This window comes from Nannobrachium achirus (genome assembly GCF_963921795.1).
Source record: "Nannobrachium achirus genome assembly, chromosome: 16".
In the NCBI taxonomy this organism is placed as follows: Eukaryota; Metazoa; Chordata; class Actinopteri; order Myctophiformes; family Myctophidae; genus Nannobrachium; species Nannobrachium achirus.
The window spans coordinates 47,393,013-47,415,429 of NC_137823.1; the positions used below are offsets into that span (position 1 = coordinate 47,393,013).

Here is a 22,417-nt window from a genome sequence, read left to right on the forward strand (position 1 = left end):
GACTTTGAGTAGAACCGCTGCTCCTACACTTGGAAAGGAGTCAGCTTAGGTGGTTTGGGCATCTAGTACTGATACGGATGCCCCCCGAGCGCCTTCCTAGGAAGGTCCTCGATGCACGTCCCACTGGGAGGAGACGCCGTAGCAGACCAAAGACCAGGTGGAAGGATTACATCTCCAAACTGGCTTGGGAACGCCTCTGTATACTCCCTGAGGGAGTGGAGGAAGTTGCTCGGGATAAGGAAATCTGGAAGTCTCAGTTGGAACTGTTACCCCCGCGACCCGATTCCGGATAAGTGGTTGAAGATGGATGGATGGTTGAATGTATGTGACATGTATCTGTTCTGAACTTCTGAACAATAGGCTGTTGTCTAGAAATATCTATAAATCCACAAATCTATACAGTATTTGTCTGTCTGTCTCTGTCCCTGTGCTGTATACCACGGGCAAAACATTGTTATGATTGTTGGTTGAATAAATAGACGACATAGCAGTAAATTGTGTGCAAACATTCCCTAATTCTTTTTCACAAGTCCCAAGCATTTAAATCTCCCCTGCTGATTTTTTTATTTTATTTTTATCATTATTGTATGCTGTCCTGACTTTGACTTTTATTTATTTTATTTATTTATTTTAGCCTTGCATGGGAACCTAGGCATTTCATTCAATGCTGTCCTGACTTTGACAGCCTTTCAAAGTATAGACTGGACTTTCAGATTAGCCTATTTGAATTATTTGTGGAAGCATTCTGTAGGCCAGGGGTCAGCAACCTTTTTGAAATGAAGTGCCATGTTTTTATTTTCTAGATAGTCGGTGTCCCATCATGTCAACATACATTTGAATGACACCCCATTCTGACATATTTTGGTTGTCAGGACATTGTTATCCTAACCCTAACCCCAGTCAAAGTTCAGAATTTTAATGAATGTAGAATTATGTGCAGGATGTAATTTGCTGCAAATTAGATTACTTAATTTAAGTGACCACGTTTAAAACAATATTTGATTTTAAAATATAAATCCTACTGGCAGTGCCTACTGGCACACTGGCACTGCCAGTGTGCCAGTAGGATCACCCTTCCCCAATGTGCTTTTAGTTAAATCCATTATGTTCAAAACAAAATGCAGACTGGTCCTTTAACAATGTATCCGGGGGTGGGGGGGGGGGGGGTCCTAAAGTGGGCGTGGCGTCCAGTTCGTGGTGGGTTGGTTCTTGGTTGTTGTCCATGGTGGTTGTTGTCGGATCGTGAGAGCTTTTTCCTCCTCGCGCAGCGCACCTCATCTCCTAATGTTCGTGCCAACAACATTAGAGGACATGCATCACTTCAAACCCAGCCGAGACAGGCTGTACACCACACGATGCTGTGGATGCTGCCATGTGCGGACGGGCACCATCATCCTGGGAACATGGTACATGGTACGTGCATGTTCGCTGCTGCTGGCTAGCTTTTAGCCGACGACCTCCTCTCCTCGGTTAAAGTGTTGAGTTGGCCGCTAGGTTAGGTTGAGTTGCGCTAGTGAGAGAGGTAACGCTAGCTAAGTTCTCCAACGATACAAAATGCCGTACTTTCGGCTGAATAAAGTGTCGACACGACGCGCGTTAGCACTTTATTCTGCTGAGAACACGTACATTTTTTTGTCGAGTATTTAACTCTTGTAAATGAATTGTAAATTAGCTTTAAGTTACTAACGGCCCGCATATACACGACCTTAAACACTATCGTTTGCCACCCCAGTATCATCCAGCTGGCTTCCATCACCTGGATTTGGAAAGGGAAACTGGATTAATAATATATGCAGTTTCAATGCTCGTCCCATAATAACGACCACATAGTCTAAATATTGCTATGGGTATATGCGGTACTTCCTTAGTTGCGTAGCTAACGGTTTGTATGTGGCAGCGGTGGTGATTCATGGCAGATTTAGATGTTGCTCTTTCGTTATGATCCCCACCCTGGAAACTGTCTGTATCCCTCATGCAGTTGCGTTAATCCCCTGTTTCACATTACGTAACAAACAATTCCTGCTGTGTAAAGTCGTAATATTGAAACCCATGGCTGACCAACACTAACATGTTTCTCATGAGTCATGAGCCACGCGATGCTCTTGTCACTGTGATTGTGACAATTCACAGCCATGTGAACTTGCTATTACAAATCCAAATCAGTCACCAAACTAAAATTGTCAATTAGCGGATTATGACCCATCATCAGTATCTGTACATAGTCTTATACATATACTTAATCGTTATTTAAGCTGTATAAATATATAGTTAAACGGGCTTGCTTTATCACTTATACCCAGATACAGTTGTGTACCAAATCTGTCTGTTCCTGTCATGTCTGTCTAGCTCTTAATGAGTCAAGTTAATAATCTTCTGGCTGCACAATTATGGCCAAAATGATTATTCATTGACATTTGTATTGCTGTTGGACAGAGCTGTCACATAAACAAAGCAGTGCTTTCACTTTCATTTAGTGCTACTACTGTCCTTCCTTACTCCTCCTTATTCACCTACCGTAAATTCTATGCATCTCAGAATCAATACCAAAACTTTGCACTAAATTAAATCAACAGAGCACTGCTTTCACTTTTACATTGTGCTCCATTCCTGCTACACATAAATACATGTCAATAATCAGACATTGTGCTACGTTCCTGCTACACATAAATACATGTCAATCAGACAATCCTTTTACTTTAGTTGTGGGAAACCAAAATTACCGTGATCACGATTGAAACTTGTTTAATTGTGCAGCCCTGCTTCCGGCCACACTTATGTGACGTCTGCAAATGTATATTCTCTGTATGTGCTTAATACACTTAGGAACATGTCATGTGACAATATGTTGCTGTCATCTTGTTCTCCAAGCTTGCGCTTGCTTGCAGGGGATAAGTGACAAGTCACAACCTCAATACTACTAGAGAATATATTTTTCAGATCACAACAGAGCAGATGTCTACAACAATAGCTGTCCTGCCAATCAGTGTGTACATTGTGTTAGTGTGAATGCATCAAGGGAAACTCAAATTGATTGGTGTGTATTTGACACTTAATTAACAGCTCTTGTACGTTCTTATTTTGCATCCCGACTCTTCCGAGTCAAGTATCACACCAACGCCTTCAAGGCGTCCAACAACAGGTGTTGTGAGCTAGCTTGTCTCCCTGAGATGGTTTCAGTTTTACACATTCTATTTTTGCACATTCCTTTTCACATCTTAAGTTAAAATCCTAGTGTAGCAGAGTAGTCTTGCATGAAGGAAAGAACCAGTGGCTGTGTGCTTGATATAATGAAATCATCTGCATTATAATTCCACCCTATAGGACTGGACATGCGTTACTGTAGTGTAAGGACTGAACTGAGTCCTTGGAAAGTTCATTATTGAAAGTTAAAGGAGCTATAGTCAACTTTTTCTTGAAAAACGGATGCTAAAATAAAAATAATGTTTTGAAAATATTTTATAAAAAATAAGCTTCATATATGTGTTTCTATTAAAAAATGACCACAAAAGGCGTAAAATAATGATAAAATAATCATTTTGGCCATTGTCAGACCGACACTTTGTTTAGTCTATAGACTAGGATGTAAACAAAGTGTCGGCCCTACAATGAAAAAGTTGACTATAGCTCCTTTAAGTTCACCTCCTATGTACTAATTGTTGAATTAAGCCATGCATTTTCATCACTCTTGTCTTAATGTAGCCATGTGTTCCATCTCTTCCAGGTAGTGAACCTGTTGATGGGCATCCTGCTGACGGTGGCCGTGACCCATCCAGAGAATGTGCCCACCATTGATCTGCAGTATGAGGTCATTGATAATTGCTTTGCCTCAGACCGGATGTCTGGTAAGCATTGGCGTTGCGTTTGAAGCATCATATGTCTGTCATTTCTATCCTGGGGGGGGGCGGGGGGATATCCCAGTAAATGGTATTATCACTGAATTTGTTGAAATTACCTGTAGTGTTGCTGAACACGTAGTCCAAATGATTTGCCCACTCTACTCAAAAGACTTGGATTAATGACAGATGCAGATTCTTAAACATGCACAAGATAAAAGGGAAGATCCTCAGATTCCTCACTCACAAAATAAGTTCTTCAAATTCTTCTTTTAGTGCATACTGTAGCAGCAGTCAAACAAATTGGCATTTTTTGTTCCTCTAGCCTTCGTCAGCGTTTCAAGAAACACTAGGCTAGTGGGTCAAAATGTGTTTGTACAACTCACTGAATACAATTGGCATTTTGCTTCATTATGCAAGGTTGCTGTTGTGGCCTTTCTATTGTAATGCTGAGTATCCTCCAACATTGTGGAGAATAACTTCGTGAAGACAGCAGAACGTTGCTTAAAGGACAACTTAAGTTTTTTACAACAAGGGTTCATATTTTAGATTGTAATTAAAGAATATAAAAGATGAGTGTTAAATTGATTTCATTTACTTCTTTCTATTGTTTTAGAGATTCTTATTTCAGTGGTTGGGGGCATGCGTACAAGTGGCTAAATATTTCATTTTACACAGAATAAGCCCATTCCCAAGATACAACGTAACCTTTCATGGTTCGATGTGACTTATGGGGTCTAGAAGTGCTACTGTAAATAGCAATAAAGAGACTGCTGGCTTATTGTGTCTAAAAAGACATATTTAGCCACTTGTACGCATGCCCCATGCGTACGCATGCCCCACATTTTAGCACGGTAAATGCGATAAAACAATAGAACAAAGCAAATGAAAACATTTTAACACTCACTTTTTCTTTTCTCTAATTACAATCTAAAATATGAAACCTTATTGTAAAAAAACAAAGTTGTCCTTTAACTATGTTCATGCTGGTGTCTAAAAGAGGTTTTCTTGTTTTCTTTCGTTCACTGCAGTGAAACTGGTCCACTTAGCCAGTTGGATGGTGAGGCTTGACAGGTGATACTGGTGTTTTCTCATGTTGTCCTCCCAGAGCCAAACGCTAACTCACTGATAACAAACTGCCTCAAATGCCACGTTCCACCACACACATTAAAGCGCCGTTATACCCTCTGACATGGTAGTGACCTTTGTGCATTTAAGGGCTAAGATGCCAGGAGGGCTTCTAAAGACACCCGCTGAGTTGCGCTTCATTTTCTGAAAATCAATCGCTATAAGGCTGGATACCGAAATTCGATACTTTATGGCAGCGACCGAACTGCTGCTGCATCGAGCACCGGATAATACAGTGACATTCGGTACCAAATCTACAGCCTAATGTCATGAACGTGCATTGAAGAGCACAACATTAGAAATTGTTTGACTGATGAGGATGGCGCTGTACCTGTCACATTTCCTGCAAAAAATAAATACCTCCAGGTTGTGCATTATAAAATTCACGTATCCCCCCTCTTTCATCCCCGACAAATACACAGCACTCACAGCATTTGTCCCTGTGAGATTCGAGTTTACATCCACCTAGTTTGCAAATGGATTGTGGAGGTGGTTGGGGTGGGGAGAGTTCTTTTAAAACATCCATGATGGGTTTTAAATGTTCTTTTTATTCTCGGATCATTTCATTTCTACCCAACTGGGTAATTCAATTATTAAAACAATGGCACGGCAAGCAAGTTGACAAATACTTTTGCCCAACCTTTCTACTCGAGCTGCATTGGTGCAACAACAATATGAGTCATGCTTCAATGTGCTTAATAGTATCCTTCTGTCATGCATTATGTCATAATTATCAGTTATCAGATGTTGTTAAATATGCCTTTTGTTTAAAAAAGGTTTGAATCAGGCAATTGTTATTCAAGTCGTGGCAATGCTTGCCAGTAGCAGAAGTCTGTATTTAATCCAGTTTAACCGGAATGTTTTCCTCAATTAAAATTGATAGACCGTTACTAGTTCATTTTAATGCATAACATACTGTAATGTCATTTTGGAAATGTATTTAGTAAAAAACAGAAAAAAGTATCGCTCAGGAACCGGTATCGAAGTCAAGGTATCTGTACCAGTATCTAACAAAAAGTTTTTGAACAATGCCCAGTCCTAGTGGGAGAGAAGAGAAAAAGGTTGTGGTCATCTGACTGTCATACAACAGACTGATGCCAACAGACAGGACAGGATGTTGTCTACAGCCAACTGAGACAATGTCGGCATTCACAGACTGTTTGGGCTGACATTATGGCCAACAATTAGTGTAGCTCTATTTGACGTGGGTTGTATTTGTCTTCACGATTAAGGCCATGTTCAAATTACATAAGTGACAGATACAACGTGGGAATGATGTTTGAGCCCTGGCCAGGCCTGTTTTAATACAGCTGACATCTGAGATCCCAAAATAATAAAAAGTTCCAACAAGATGTCTCCTACCACCTGATGTTATTATCGTTAGCCATCTCTCTAACTCCCGACCTACTTATGAGTAAATGCTCAAAGAGTATTCTAGAAGAGATGTTCAAAATAGAGAAGTGAAATTAAAAACAACACAGATGCTGAAACATCTCAAACCTTACTCAGTAAATCAATATCGACACAATATGTCCACGTCATAGTCTGGCAGATTCGGAGTAGCAATTGGCGCTTTCACTATTGTGCAACATCTGCTCTGTAACATCCTGTTTGCACACAGACTCAGACACTCTTTGATAATCTGATGAATGGCATAACCATAAGCCTATGGAATTGTACTATGTCCCATCCACAATCCACGTCACAACCGCAGTGTATGTACGTATACCAATGACGGCCTGCAGATTACGCCTGTAGTTAGCATCGGTACTGTATGATCATGTCACGTAGTGATGTAAAGTAGAACAGCATCCTGCTCGTACCCATAAATAATGTAAGGCTCCCCAGCGTTGTCCGACATTCCTCCATTAACTCACTCATGTGCGAACATCGCCAGCGCAACAGGCAGAACAGTCGGAAGCATTTGACTGAAACATGAGGACGGCGCAAAAAGGCAGGCCTTTTAATTATCCCAGCCTGTGTTTCAGTGTGTCTTTTACTTGATGCTGAGACGGAGCAGCTAAAGGGCTCCCTTGAGCAGGCCTTTAAAAGAGCTTGCAAAGCAGGACTGGAACCCTGGAGCCTCTCCAGTACTCCTACGTGCAGATCAATGCTCCCTCTCTGAGAGGAGGCCAACCCTCGTTGTCCTGCAGTCACAATTGCACACACTGTATTGATTGTTAAATATTCGATGAACTATTCTTCTTATTTATTTACTTTTGTTTTCTTATTCTTTTGCACACAGAGAATGCCTATGTTGGATTTGCCATCTCTCTACTGATGCTCACAATCAGTGCCATGATGGTCTATGGAGCTATTACTGTAAGTGGGTGTGTGGGTGATTGATTGATTGATTGATTGATTGATTGAAGACTTTATTAAAAGTTTGCATAGAAAAAAGTACAGTTTCATGACGGTACAGTTCACTGGTACAAGGTCAACTAAAAGGAGATCCTAGAAAAGACTTTCCATTGGAAACCATTGAAGTATCTCATATAACATTGAATGACGGATAGAACACAGTACTATGCAGTAGATATAGTAAAAAAAAAAAAGTAAATACAAATTAAATAAACAGCTGTGTGTGTGTGTGTGTGTGTGTGTGTGTGTGTGTGTGTGTGTGTGTGTGTGTGTGTGTGTGTGTGTGTGTGTGTGTGTGTGTGTGTGTGTGTGTGTGTGTGTGTGTGTGTGTGTGTGAGTGAGACATTGGAATGCCAAAAACGAATGCTCAAATTCAAATATTCCACTGCTCTGGCAAAAGATTTGTTGACTCAAAAATGTAAAAACTTAAATTTAATATCAATTGGCCAACAGTGTGAACAATATACTATACTACTGTAGAGTCTGCCAAATTTCGAATCTTGGATGTCATTCCTAATATGTATTGGATGCTGTTTCCTTGACAACATAAGGTGTTTGTTATGCAAATGTGTGGTCTAAATATGTTAGCCTTAATTAAGAAATGTCTCACTGTTGAGTCTCTAGCCTAATAATAGCATTAGTTACCCACAAAGACAAAGATGTCTCAGGTGTTTGTCAAGAAGTGGTAACAAGAAATATCACTGCCCCCTCCTCTTTTCATTTGTTCAAAAGAAATTCATAAGATTTCTTATTTTGCTAAAGTTTGGTACATAATGTTCTGTTCTTATTCCAATCATCTTCACCTCACAGACTTGCCTCATTGCATCAGGATGAAAAGGTTTGTTAGCCTTTTGATGTGGACCCGAGACCCTAGTTTGGACCCTAGTTTGGAAGACTGTGTGCACATATAAAGCGTGAGATATACCGTAGCTGCAGCTGTAGCCCTTAGTGCACATCAGCATTCTGTAGGATATGCTTTAGCTGTGCAAGAACGTGGTCATAGGCGGCCCTGGTAGATGCCGTATTTTAGTACAGTGTGGCAGTGCATCATAACTGTCATACTATCTGCTGTAATTCTCTCTGATATTGAACGCTCATTGATCATGTTTCAGAATATACCCTATATTCTGCAATTATTATTAAATCGTTTTAAATTGTCTATTTTAAATCATTTTTTAAATGATAAATACAAAACGAACAGTTTTGGATGTACAAGGTTTCCACCCGACAACAACTCCAAACTTTCCTTTCCTGAGCAACATTAGCAGCTTCATACTGGGTGATCCTGAGGCGTTCCCAAGCCAGTGTGGAGATGTAATCGCCCCATCTGGCACTTGGTCTGCCCCGTGGTCTCTTCCCAGTGGGACATGCAGTTTATACTTAAAAACAATTGCTGCGTAGTTGCTTATTTGATTGACACAACCTTCTACATGGCCAAGGGACATTAGCATTGCTGTATGTATATGTTTGACCCTGCTGATTTGGTCACATTTCATATTAGTATTGCTGTATGTATATTTTCGATAATACATTCATGAAAATAAAATAAACTAGGTAATTTTTGTGTGTGACAAAGAAGTATTTGCTCTTTTTTCAGAAGAACAATTAGAAGGTCAAGATTTAGAAGGCATCTTTAGAATCGGCCTCAGTCCTGATTCTGAATGGGTTAGTTGAGAGTACCCTGTGCACATTATTATCCCTTGTGATCTGACCGTGTAAAGAAGGTCCTTTGTTCGCTAAGATGTTGTATGTTGTTTCACTACTATAAACCACCGGCGAACATTTCACTGTTGTCATTCCACGCCCACTCAACCGTCAGACAAAGCTACAGTAGCTCTCTAACCAACGGAAGTTAAGATACTTGTACTGGCACTATTCTATTGTGGGGAGAGAGAAAACTATAAACAAGCTACTAACCACATGTTTTCACCAGAATATTGTAACACCATATAAGGCTTGTTGTTATAATCCTCACCTTGCAGCACAGTAACCTCATCAGAAAATTGCACTCTCCCACGTGCACACAAGATAAAGACAAAGCACTGCACCAAGTTATATTTGCAACATAATTGGCACAGCAAAAAGGAGTAAATGTATTTAATTAATTAGCATTAGCACTGTAAACAAAGAAATCTTTCCTACCAGGATTTTGTGCCGTCTTCAAAATTGATCATGTGAGCATATCCATACAGTCTTGCACTAGTTCAACAACTTGCCTCAAAGGTATTCATCTTGAGTCACCGCCATAGAGTTGGCGTCAGAATTCAATACAACTCTATGGTCAGGATGGCTCAGATGTGGTCACCATACAGTTCACTGAATGACCCAAATGAATGGACGAACCCCTGTAATCATGATGCAACCAACCATATGATTTGGTACAATATTGAGAACTAGAAAGTTCTGGAGGCCTGAGCACACCACACCGGGAGGACTGCGTATTTTTGCTCTTTAGTGTTCTGAATGTTCTCTAATACAGTCCTCCTAAGGCGATCCTTATTGACCTTGCAATACCTGTTTCCTCTCTCCTTCCAACCCATCTCAGCATCGTGACGGCTGGCTCATTCCATTCTTCTGCTACCAGCTGTTTGACTTTGCCCTGAGCTGTCTGGTTGCCATCAGTTCCCTCACCTACCTGCCAAGGATCAAGGACTACCTGGACCAGTTGGTCAGTCTCATTTTTAACACTATGAAAACTTTTACGATTGCAGCATAAAAGGATGAAGTGTGTGAAGTTATATATACTGTATATGTCCGTATGTAGCTAGTGGGGTTTTATAAAGTGGTGGTCTGTGTCTGCTTACGTGTTGATGTTGACAGACAAACCTGCAAACTGAAAAAAAGTTGTCTTAATACAACAAGAAAAGGAAATCCATGGAAGGAGAGGAGATGGATTTTGAACCGGTTTCTCCTTTGAAAGTATTAAGCGTATTCTGTTACTTCTCAGCCGGATTTCCCCTACAAGGACAACCTGCTGTCCATGGATTCCAGCTGCCTGCTGCTGTTTGTGCTGGTCTTCTTTGCTTTCCTAATCATCCTCAAGGTAAGGATGCATGTAACTGCAGAATTAATAGTAGTGTTTTTGTAGCTTAGGATTGACTATAAACATACTATATGACTCTAGTATTTAAAGAGTAATTATTTTGTGCAGAATCCGCAGATCTGTAATAATAATAATAATAATAAAACTTTATTTGTATAGCACCTTTCATGACATGAAATGCAGCTCAAAGTGCTTTACAGAGCATAAAATGAAGCACAAGTGCTTAACAGAGAAAATGTAAAATAAAAATAAAAAAATACATAAAAAAGAAATAATTAAAATGATTACAATAAAGCAAGAAAAAATAAAAGCATAGAACATTGAAGAACAATTTCAGAGCAGTGCGGACGTCAATAGCAGCACAGGGATAAAAAAAAAAAAAAAAAGACCCTTAGGTCAAGTTTGTAGACCTTTAACCTAAAACCCATGGTTCTATTATGATGCGATTTTTTCTGTTTCTGGCGCTTTAGGCACAGGATAAAACATGTCTCGATGATGCATCGTAGTTTCTCTTGGCACTAAACTGAGCTGTTTAATTTTTTTGGTCCAGGCTTACCTAATCAACTGTGTGTGGAACTGCTACAAGTACATCAACAACAGGAACATGCCCGAGATTGCCGTCTACCCTGCTTTTGAGGCTCCACCCCAGGTATGTCGGATATCGGGATTTGCTTCCCTTCATCCATACATTCATATTCATGATAGACCGGTGATATACTTATAAACGTTCACATTAGTCTCGAGGGATGAGAGTTGTACCTCACTCTGTTCTCACAATGTGCAACACAGTCAGCAGTTGGCATGCCTCGCTCACTCATTCAATTTAAGCATCCCAGAAGTGCAGAGCAAAGCTTTAGCAGTTGCTTAATTCTTGCACGGTAGAGCTGCACGAATTACTTGGCGAGGAGAGGAATAACTGATGCTACAGTGCACGTACACAAACACATAGACATACACACTTAGCCAGGGTTTCCTCCAGGAAAAAGGGTTGCACATGAGGGCGCAGTGGACGCACACTAGGATTGCATGATATTGGTAAAATGCCATACCTAGGGTTGATTGTCAAAACTATGCCAGTATAGTTTTTAGGGTTTTTAAATTGTATTGCTTTTTATGTTGCTTTTACCTATGTTTTACAGGGTATATTTATGATGTTATTTTTAATGGAAAGCACTTTGAGTCAACTTCTGTTGTTTTTGAATGTGACTGACAGTATTGCATCAGTTCCTATTCACTGGTTCACTGGGGATATTTCACTGCTTAATTTCCTTGCCACTTAAGCTGTCAGTTTTGCCCCCTGGTGCTCCAAAGCAGACATTACAGGCAACCGAGCCTAGCAAGTACAACTAGCAAATAACTGCTTTAACAGCAAAAATGTAGGGTACCGTTAGCTTTAAACACGGTTAAAAAGAAACTCCAAAGGATTCCTGTACATGGATACATGCAACATGTACAAGGGGGGGACACAAATAAACACAAGTTTATTGAATTGTATCTAGCAATGTACAGGACACACTAAAATTCAGAATTATGCACCATGAATTATGCTCAAATTATACTCATACGACAGTGTCGCTCGCCAAAAGGTGCCAATCTACAACCTCACAACACGTTGTGTGACATTTTTCTCTGCTAAAGAAGTGCTAAAGTTAGAAGACAAATTCTATCTCAGAATTTATGCTGTGAATATTTTCCAGTGCGATTTATAGATATTTTTTCTGTTCCCTCTAGTACATCCTGCCCACCTACGAGATGGCAATGAAGATGCCAGAGAAGGAGCCCCCCCCTCCCTACATGCCAGCTTAAATAAATAACCCCATCGCCAAAACAGTCATATTCACTTGTGCAGTTCTTGATTAACACTTCCCAGCATCATGACCACCATCACGCCCCCTTCATTTTATCCCCACTGTGTTAGTGAATGACCACTCAGATGTCATGTTTGGCCCTACTCCATGCTATTTTGTAGATAAATTAAAGGATTATGGAGGGACAGGTTGAGTGCTCTGTAATGATTTGAAGTTTTTAATAAGGTGACGAAAGACATCAACCTATCTTCCCTGTGTCTTAGCAAAAAGGGATAATTGTGAAACATTTTCATTGCTTGACATTGCTATCATCAATCCAACATTATCCTTTACCTACCGTAGACTGATATATGAAATGTAAATGGAATAACATAAAAAAAGAACTATGACAATCCACTAATGACACTTCTGTTATTGTTGAATTGTTTTTTTGTTTTTGTTTTTCCTTAGTATTAACTTAGATTTTATTCCATCTTAAATCTTTGATGGGGAAACTTGTAGCACTTTTGTCTCTCCTGTTATTTATTTAGCCTTGCTGTGGGTCAGTACAACACCCAGTGTGCCATGCTCATCCATCTCCTTTGTGATACTGCCTTGTATTTTAGCAAAACTAGGAATTGGTTTTCCAGCAGAGACCAAGTTGAAGGAGAGAAAGACAGGGGGCGCTGTTGAGTCGTTTCTGATGTTTTCTCACCTGCAGTGTCTTGTGAACATTAGTAGATGCATGCTACTTTTCCTTTATTCCTCTCCTTAATTTTCAGAATGTTTCAAACCTAGTGTTAAGCATATTGACTTAAATAAAAGTTTCAAAACATTTTTATCCACTATTTGACTCGGTTTTGTTTTTATTATAATGTTGTTTTTTTTAAGAACAAAACACCGATATGCTTTCTGTCAATCTTAATAAAAGAGCTCTCACCTTACTGTACCTATCATCCCATAATTAGTTCAACTTGTTTTCACACTGCATTGTTTTGTTGCAATTGCAAAACTAATCCTACTTTACTGGGTAAAGTAGGATTAGTTTTGCAATTGCAACAAAATTTACCCTCCATAATGTTGTAATCAGATGTTATTCAGCCCTGGACCTGCATGTTACTATTTGGGCTATTCTATGAGTTTATTGTTCTTTATTAACAGAGAAAATGTTGTTATTGAGAGTCAACCTGGAAAAATGACAGGTAAATAACTTGACATGATGCCAAAAATAACTGTTGAAACCACAAACCAGAGGCTGATAAATGAATTAGGCCATATGGTATTCAAAACTCATTGTGAAAGAATTGTAATCTTTTTGAGTTTCAATTAAGTGACAGTTTTAAGTATTACTTTTACTACTTGCCATTCTTAGGTTTGTTTAAAAAAAAACATTAAAAGTAAGTGATTTGAAGGCGTTTTGCTCAGTTATTTCGTTTGGCATGCTGCGCTTTAATAGGGTAGCCAGAGTCGCCCCAAACTCGTTTCCCAACGGGTCTGTGGCCTTAAGCTAGATGCAGAATAGACTAAAATCAAATATTTGCTTCTGGGGGGGGGGGGCGAGTTTTCTGGTATTCCTTTAATAGGCCTATAGGTAAAAGTGCCCTTCCCACTGACTGAGCACTGTCTATAACTATAAGATAACTTGTATGGACCTAGTAGGCGTATTTTAAAGTTCTGTGAAGGTTGCGTGGCGAAAAGAATGTTTTGAGCGCTCAGTCAGATCACTTCGCATCAGCAATGCATTGTGAGATTGTATAAATATGTGTGAAGGTCAAGGATATAGGCTAGCTACTAGGCCTAAAAAAAGGTATTTGTTATTATATCCTTAACAAAACATCTGATTGTATAAATATGTGTGAAGGTCAAGGATATAGGCTAGCTACTAGGCCAAAAAAAAAGGTATTTGTTATTATATCCTTAACAAAACATCTAATTAAGCTAACTGTAGGCTACATGTTTTGATATTTTATAAATCCGTATTTTTGTTTTCTTCATGATTTTTTTATTTTTTTTTTTTTACGTTTTGAAATAATTAAAAACAAAATGTAGGAAACAAAATATTAAGGGACCCATACAAAATTTGTGCGCGAGACCGCGACCCAAAAATGGGTCCACGCCCGGCCCGACCCGACCCACTGTTTGGGAAACAGTGCTATGGATGAATAATAGCCTACCACTCAAAGGAGTCGTAGAACCTAACTCACCACTCCCTTCCAACTGCAGACAGAGTGGAGATGGGCATGTTGACATCATGGAATGACAGACTCCGCGTCTGGATTGGACAAAAAGGCTGACGTATTTGAGTCAATGCTCCTCAAATGTGGCTCCGCTCCGCAGTCCACGCTTAGATCATTATAGACTTTCTCAGGCTGAACAGATTAGGTTACTATACTGCCATAATGAAGTCTATATTCTGGACTCTCTGCTACTGCGTCTCGCTCCTGTTGCCTGATGTATTGGCAACATATGGAATGGATCATCAGCAACTATCTCTTCAAAGCTTTGCACAAACCAGAAATAATGAGCGACCACCGCATCGGACCCTGAACCCAGCCAGTAAGTTTTTCTGTTTGCTTTGCTGGCTCTCTCCCTTCAGATTTTCATACGTTTCTATCACAGTTTCAGTTGTAACCTTTTCCTTTTCTAGCTATTTCATGCTTTATGTCAAAGCCAAGAAAATAGCATTTTCATGTAGACTAATATTTGTAGCATTTACACTTTACAGTATTTTGACCATTAACCACTTAAACCTCTATGCTTGTAAAAAAAAAAAAAAGGAAAAAAAAAGACTTGGGTTGCAACTGCAGGATGCTTTTGTCCATCTACACAAAAAAATCTTCGCCAAAAATAGCCGATCTACAAGCTCACACCTCACACGCACAGAACATGCTTGGGTTTTATGTGGTTAATGGTTTTGAATAAGTTGTAAAGCTATGGAAAATGACCCCCAAATGTAAGGCTGATCTAACATCTTTCAGTATTTCTAGCTAATTTAAAGGGATATTTCACTTTCAAAAAAACTTTTGGTAATTTTATCATCTAATCAGGCTTTTAGTTTTTAATTTGCTTGATTCAATATTTAGATATTTGATGCCCCATACACTCCCATTGTAACTTCAAAATCCATTTTGACCATTATAGATTCATTAAAATATTTATTTCTGGTGACTCATACTATGCTCCAATACGTGAGCAGGCCGTGTTTTTTGATAACTTTTTTCATTTATTTTTAATAATGTTTTATTGTATTTATTTTTTCCCAATTAATTATTAAGTCATAAAAAAAACACGGGCTGCTCAGGTATTAGGCCTATATTATGGGTGTTTATGATTAATCTATCATGGTTAAAATTGAGTTTGAAGTTTTCAATGGGTGTGTATTAGCCTAGTAAACAACCAACTTTGGTTTCTGGAAGAGGGGCGGGTACGAGGCTAGGTGTGTATGGGGCCCTCCTCCTGGAGGAGGAGGACTGATAACATTTACATAAAAATATCTAAATATTGAATCAAGCAAATTAAAAACTGTTCAGGGTGTTCATAAAAGTCTGATTAGACGATAAAATGACCAAAAGCTTTTTTGAAAGTGAAATATCCCTTTAACTATTGTTTAGGCTATAACAGAAGTTCTAAATACTTTTATCAAGAATACATGCATGAAATCAACAACTAAATTAGTTTCACAAGCACCTCCTTATAATCCATCAGCTTGTATGAAACGACACACAGCAGGCGACTGAAAATATACTCATGCTTTGACTAATAATTTATCTCTGCCCTTAAAAATCGTGTAGCCTACTACTCCGACAACTTACTAAAATTCAGTAAGATGTAGTAGTATATTATACACAAAAGACAACTTACACTACTTTCAACGTACTAATGTGCTCTATCGCTTCTCCTTCCTGGTGGCCCATAGTTCATGGCAGTGATTACAGGTATAGAGGGTATCATTACCACCACCACCAGCCACCAAGGATGCCACCACAGCTGGCGTATCGACCCATCCCTCTATCTCCACCAGCAACTTACCACAGACCTTTAGTCCCTATGCCACCATACCACCATCAGTTCAAGGGGCCACTGCACCCGCATATGTACAACTTATTTAAAGGCCCATCTCCACCAGTAGCCCATCATCACCATAGATTTAAAGGCCCCTTTCCCGCAGTGGGTCATTACAAATTTAAAGGTCCGTGCCCATCTACACCACTGGCTAAGCCAGAACCTACAGTGCCAACTACGCCTGTGGTATACCTTCCCACCACCCTACCAACTCTACCAGCAACAACTGTGCCACCAACTCTACCAGTGACTACATTGGCACCCACCACTGTGCCACCAGTGGAGACCACCACTCCCCTGATGCTACCGGTCAGTACCCAAAGCGGCATCATCACCACCATCAGTCCAGGTAGAATATCCCTAGTCAGGTTCATTTTGTAACTTGCACCATCCCAACCAATGTACCTCACTGCTTTCCAGTTCAGCTTTCTTGACTTAATTTGACAAATGATAGTGATGTGCAAACAACATTATTGAAGAGATCACTCAATTAGAAATAGCCTAGGCCATACAGTAGTTCAAACTAACTTGAAAAATATAGTCCAACTTGGTCCTGTAGGAAGTTGTGAGGAAAGTAGAGGCGGGAAACACAGGAGAGATCATTGGGGGATCTCACCTAGCCGGGCATCCTTTTCTTTCAGGGAAATGAGAAGCAAACATGATCTATGAAAAGTCTGTGGTGAATGTTTACCGCAGAAGATACAGTATGCTCTTGTATGACATACTATATCATTTCACTAGAGGCTAACCTGTCTGTCATTTTACCACTGCAGTGATGCACAACTATTGGTCGTGAGAGCCAACAGCTTCCTTCTGTTACTCGAAGACCCTGCGTTATGCATCCCAAAACAATTTGAACAATCTTTCACAAAATTAAGCCTTGGATTTTATAACAGAACCTTTCTAACTGAAAGATGTCAACAAGTAAACTAAATGAATGTTGTTCATTGAATAACACATTTGGCTTTTAGTGTGAAAGAAACTAAAGTGCCTTTGGTTGATCATCAGAAACAGACTCTCAGTGCATGAGCCGGCCATTGGATCTGGTATTCATCATTGACAGTTCCCGGAGTGTGCGTCCCGGTGAGTTCGAGAAGGTGAAGATATTCCTGGCTGACATGGTCGACACACTGGACGTGGGGGCAGATGCCACTAGAGTGGCTGTAGTCAACTACGCCAGCACGGTCAAGATAGAGTTCCTGCTCAAAGACCACCTGAATGGGCTCGACATGAAGAAAGCCATCTCCAACATCGAGCCCCTTGCAGCCGGCACCATGACGGGACTCGCCATCAAGACGGCCATGAATGAAGCCTTTACAGTGCAGTCTGGCGCCCGTCCCCGTCCCAGGAACATCTCCAAGGTGGCGATCATCGTGACCGACGGGAGACCTCAAGACCAGGTGGAGGAAGTGTCCGCTGCGGCCCGCGCTTCGGGCATTGAGATCTATGCCGTTGGGGTGGACCGCGCCGACATGCGCTCCCTGCAACTGATGGCGAGCGTTCCACTGGAGGAGCACGTCTTCTACGTGGAGACCTATGGCGTTATTGAGAAGCTCACCTCCAAGTTTCGGGAGACCCTGTGTGGTAGGCCTAAAAGAGGAGCCGAGGAGACCTTTCTCCTGCTAACATAGGTTCTAGTTCCTCAGTAGTGGTCATCTTCAGTCTACAGGGGGCGATGAACATTTCATAGATTATATTGAGTGATTAAAAACAAAAGTGTGTGGTCAAGTGTACACCACATTCTGTATGCAAAATGTGGACGAAATAAGATTATGATAAATAGTTAATTCCCCACCCCCACATGGACTGCAGATGTGTTAATAGTAGCTTCTATTTGCTAATATACAGTATGCCCACTGTAAAGTATTGGTCAAAATCACAGATGTGTAACAAAGCATCATCAATGCTTTGAACCTGTTACCTTTGTTGTTTTTAATGTGATATTATGACATAATTCCAGTGATTTGATCATGCAGTAGAGCCTCACCAATAATCAGTTAGGAATGCAAGTTGATTGAAATTAATTGAAATTTCTGACAATAGTTTAATTAATTAAAAATAAACATGCATCAAACATTTATAAAACCCATTGAGATCAAAAATCAATTTTACAAGAAGCAATTTGTGGATGAAGGTTTCTTCTCACAAGTTAAACATTTTAAACAATTACACATTTAATAATGTCTCTTCTTACTAGGGATTTGATGTTGCATCGTTTATCTGATTGTAGACGTTCACACAAAGGAGGCTCTACTTGCATTTTTCCATGTGTGTGTCTGAAGTTTGACTTGCTGTTATGTTGTAGTTTAGTTTGGTTTTGTATTGTTTATTTGTCCTGCAACCCATGGTGCACTAATCTTTATGCAAAAGACCATGGCTGAGTTGGCGTGAAGGTGTATGATTGCATCAGATTGTCTACCTGACATCATGTGACATGAAATGCAAAGTTGTCAACATGGCAACCTCTCTGAGTACATACACCTTAACACAATATTGCCCACCAAACTCAGACAAAAGTGTCCTTTGTACCTACAATTTCATTCAAACTGGATATGGCAAAATGTTAGGTGGTGCTATTTATGAGTTGATTTCGTTAAGCGTCCCACTGGCCAATCACAGCACGTCCTGCGAAGCTTGACCAATGGGACCCTGCAGGGCGTACAACACACTTCAAGCTGTTTGTGCCAAGATATAGGCCAGATGCAGCCACGCTTCAGAGCCTGGACATTCTTTGGGGACCAGAGATCTTTTGGGGACCAGACAAAGCCAGATGTTGTAGCTTAGCTCTTTCCAGGAGCACTGCTCAAAGATAATCAATAATAATCCAAATAGGGTTCTTTGTCTTTTGCCATCCATTGAAAGTGAGAATTTTAACAAATCACAAATCAATTTGAAGCATATATGTTTGAAACGTTGTGGTTTCAGAAGCCTCTAATATTGTCAATTACTTTTAGTGTACCACCTAGAGATACCTAACAACATGCCATCCTATGAAATTGTACCCATGCTTCCTGCTTTACAGCGCTATCCCTTAACCCTGGCTTGTTCTAGGTGTGGACCCCTGTGCCATGGGACATGACTGCGAGCACATATGTGTCAACAGCAACGCCTCGTATTACTGCAAGTGCCGGAATGGGTATATCTTGAACGAGGACAAGAAAACATGTTCCCTGAAACGTAAGAACTTAAAGGTTACTGTGGTTCTGACTTTGACTTTTGCTCCTCTGACCATTGTGCAACAAATAACAGTTTGGGTCAGAAGATGTCTTGTGTATAGAGTTGTGAAGAAATATATATTATGAATTTCAGTGGTGGAAAAAGTACTCACATTTATTACTTAAGTAAAAGTATCAATACTGCAATATAGAAATACTCCCGTTACAAGTAAAAGTCAGTAATTCAAAATGTAATTGAGTAAAAGTATGAAAGTATTGGGATCAAAATATACTTAAAGTACCAAAAGTAAAAAGTACAAAATGTTTGAAAATAGCAGATCTACAAGCTCACCACGTGTCGTGATGTGACGCGTTCGCGTTGTGAGCTTGTAGATCGGCTATTTGCAAATAGCCTTGGTATAAAATAGGGCTTAAGTGGATTAAAGGGGAAGACCACCCATTTTCAATATTGAAATATGTCATTAATATACCTTAGAGGAGTTGTGTGGAAATAGAAAAAAAGCCCCCCCCCCCCCCCCCCCCCCCTTCTGTGTTGCCTAGAACTGGAGGATTGATTTTGGGGTTTGTATTGTAAAGTACAATGTGTGATGTCATCAAGTTGTACTTTACAATACAAACCCCAAAATCAATCAGGCAACACAGAAGGGGAGGAACTTTTTTTCTATTTCCACACAACTCCTCTAAGGTATATTAATGACATATTTCAATATTGAAAATGGGTGGTCTTCCCCTTTAATGTATGTTTTATAATATCATTTATATCTGCAAAGTAACTAGTAACTAAAGTTTTCAATTAAAAGTAGAGGAGTAAAAATAAAAATATAGGAAATTGGAAACACTCAAGCAAAGTACAAATACAACAAAATTGCACAAGTACAGTACTTAAGTAAATGTACTTAGTTACTTTACACCACTGATGAATTTGGCTTTTAAGCGGGCACCAATGGCAATGCTTGTCACAACATCTGAACCAACTGTTGCGTAATCCTTAACATATTACATTCACTGTTGGTTCTGTTGGACAATGAGCTGGTAACGCTGGCAGAGTTGCTTCAACGTTGCTGCAACGTTGTCACAGCAAAGTGTTACTTAACACAGCCTTTCCAGATGGCACATACCTCATTATTTGTTTCACCAATCAGTGAACATTAGTGAAACGGTAAGATGTCGGTGGTATGTGTGGGAATGTGTTTGTGGAACTGGTTTGTCAATATTAGTGGAGTAGAATATTCACATCTACATATATCCACAATAACACATACAGTATTTGTTTAGCATTTGTTGGTTCATTCATTGGTTATATGTGGGTAAAAGGTGGTCTAGTGGGGAAATGTTGGGTGGATGGTATGGTACACAGTAACATCGTCAGTGTTTAATTTAACTCTAAGAGTATAAAAACTGGACGGGTCCATTTGGGTCAACTTTAAACACTGATGATTTAAATGTGTATTCTGCATACTTTGGTTTTTGAAAATGATCTGTTGCACTAATGTGAATTTCACTTTCATGCCTTGCGAAGAGGTGAAAGCGGTGGTGGTGGAGGACCCCTGCAAATGCGAGGCCCGTTTGGCTTTCCAGAAGCAGGCACAGGCCGCCATCCAGGACCTCACAGCAAAATATATCCTTTCTGTTGTCATATCACAGGAATCACTGTATTTGAAGCATTCCCTTTGCACAGCACATGATACGGTATGCTGTAGCCAGTGCATATACTGTAGTATTTTGGATCCTCTCGGGGTAATAGGACTTTAATGGAAATACTCTCTGTTGTACACACACACACACGCACGCACGCACGCACGCACGCACGCACGCACGTACACACACATACACACACACACACACACACACACACACACACACACACACACACACACACACACACACACACTTAACAGTAACGATAAAAAAAGATTGTAATATCATGTCAAAGACAATGAGTTTTCACAGAAGTTGAACTATCACCGCCCAGAATAACCTTCACATAGTGAAGACTCAAGGGCAAACATTTAAAACGCTGAAAGGAGTTAACGTGAGCAATCCTTTCTCCATAACTGTTTAAGCGAACTGCCTCACTGTTAAGTTAAATTAATTTCCATGACTGTTCGCACTAGCTGACGTGACAGGCAGAGTGGAGCAGATTGAGAACATGGTGGGCCGCGCGTAAAGGAAGACACAGCGGTAAGGATTGATACATTCTGTCACAGAGGATTGGTGTTAAAATGCCTCCACCCCATAGATTGACCTCTTGTTTATTTACCCTCTGCAGAGCCTTGCAGTGTCCGCTCGGGAGCTTCCTGTCAGCGTCACAGCCACGGGCTACTGCAGAACAGGCATCTAGCTCCTTCTACCTCCAATGGTTTTCACACACAGATCATCTGGAGCTGTGACGCACAAAACCGATGTGGCACAATTTGGTAGCACTCCATGAAAAACGGCAGAAAAATAAACTGCCTGGAACGTCAGATCACTGAATATACAGTATGATGACTGAAAGTGCACCATTGTCTGATATTGTTCAATCTGCTGTCAGATACTGTATACAGTACAGTATTTACAATATATCCTCCAAATGCCTAATATAGGAATAATGATGTTGTATAGGCTATTGTTTCTATTGGTTTTGAGCCTGGTAGATAAATGTATCATTTAGAAATTAATGTCCTGTATTGACAGATTTATATTTGTTTTCTGTGTGAAAATGTGTGTTATATAATAATGTCTCAAATTGATCCTCTCTGCATGAGATGTCCTAAAGAAATGCTAAATTATTTTCGTATTCTTTTTGTATAAGCTCTATAAGCTCTTGCAATCAAATTGTATCTGTACTATCCTATGCTCTTCTTCTATGCATAATTTGAATTCATTTGATAAGAAAGAGAACACTTGAAAATGTGACATGTAATATTTCAAAAATGTACAGAAGTGAATAAATTTGAACAATAGAGAATGTTTCTTGCGTAGGTTTATTGGCCCACTGAGGTGAGTTACCTGAGCTTTTTCTCTATGACTGGAGAAATTAGGAAA

General features: G+C 39.9%; 2 protein-coding genes across 2 annotated transcripts; both read left to right on the top strand.

Moving 5' to 3' along the window:
* The first annotated feature begins 1,214 nt into the window (after positions 1 to 1,214).
* Positions 1,215 to 13,096, top strand: laptm4a (lysosomal protein transmembrane 4 alpha). The gene is made up of 7 exons (XM_080745187.1): positions 1,215 to 1,413; positions 3,722 to 3,842; positions 7,207 to 7,283; positions 9,868 to 9,990; positions 10,270 to 10,365; positions 10,916 to 11,014; positions 12,097 to 13,096. The coding sequence occupies exons 1-7, from the start codon at positions 1,285 to 1,287 to the stop codon at positions 12,169 to 12,171; spliced, it is 720 nt and encodes a 239-aa protein (XP_080601313.1). The 5' UTR covers positions 1,215 to 1,284; the 3' UTR covers positions 12,172 to 13,096.
* Positions 13,097 to 14,429: 1,333 nt separating this feature from the next.
* On the top strand, positions 14,430 to 22,315 carry LOC308300594 (uncharacterized protein). Its single transcript, XM_080744465.1, has 7 exons — positions 14,430 to 14,708; positions 16,069 to 16,563; positions 17,223 to 17,798; positions 19,266 to 19,391; positions 20,910 to 21,008; positions 21,502 to 21,571; positions 21,660 to 22,315. Exons 1-6 carry the CDS (start codon positions 14,552 to 14,554, stop codon positions 21,555 to 21,557), a joined length of 1,509 nt encoding a protein of 502 aa, XP_080600591.1. The 5' UTR covers positions 14,430 to 14,551; the 3' UTR covers positions 21,558 to 21,571; positions 21,660 to 22,315.
* Positions 22,316 to 22,417: the final 102 nt, after the last annotated feature.

Excerpts from the sequence above, each read along its gene's own strand:
- LOC308300594 (XM_080744465.1), top strand. The coding sequence starts at position 14,552 with ATGAAGTCTATATTCTGGACTCTCTGCTACTGCGTCTCGCTCCTGTTG. Across the intron at positions 14,709-16,068 it reads TCGGACCCTGAACCCAGCCA|TTCATGGCAGTGATTACAGG; the intron begins GTAAGTTTTTCT and ends GGTGGCCCATAG. Across the intron at positions 19,392-20,909 it reads GAAAACATGTTCCCTGAAAC|AGGTGAAAGCGGTGGTGGTG; the intron begins GTAAGAACTTAA and ends TGCCTTGCGAAG.
- laptm4a (XM_080745187.1), top strand. The coding sequence starts at position 1,285 with ATGTTCGTGCCAACAACATTAGAGGACATGCATCACTTCAAACCCAGC. Across the intron at positions 1,414-3,721 it reads TCCTGGGAACATGGTACATG|GTAGTGAACCTGTTGATGGG; the intron begins GTACGTGCATGT and ends CATCTCTTCCAG. Across the intron at positions 3,843-7,206 it reads TGCCTCAGACCGGATGTCTG|AGAATGCCTATGTTGGATTT; the intron begins GTAAGCATTGGC and ends TTTTGCACACAG.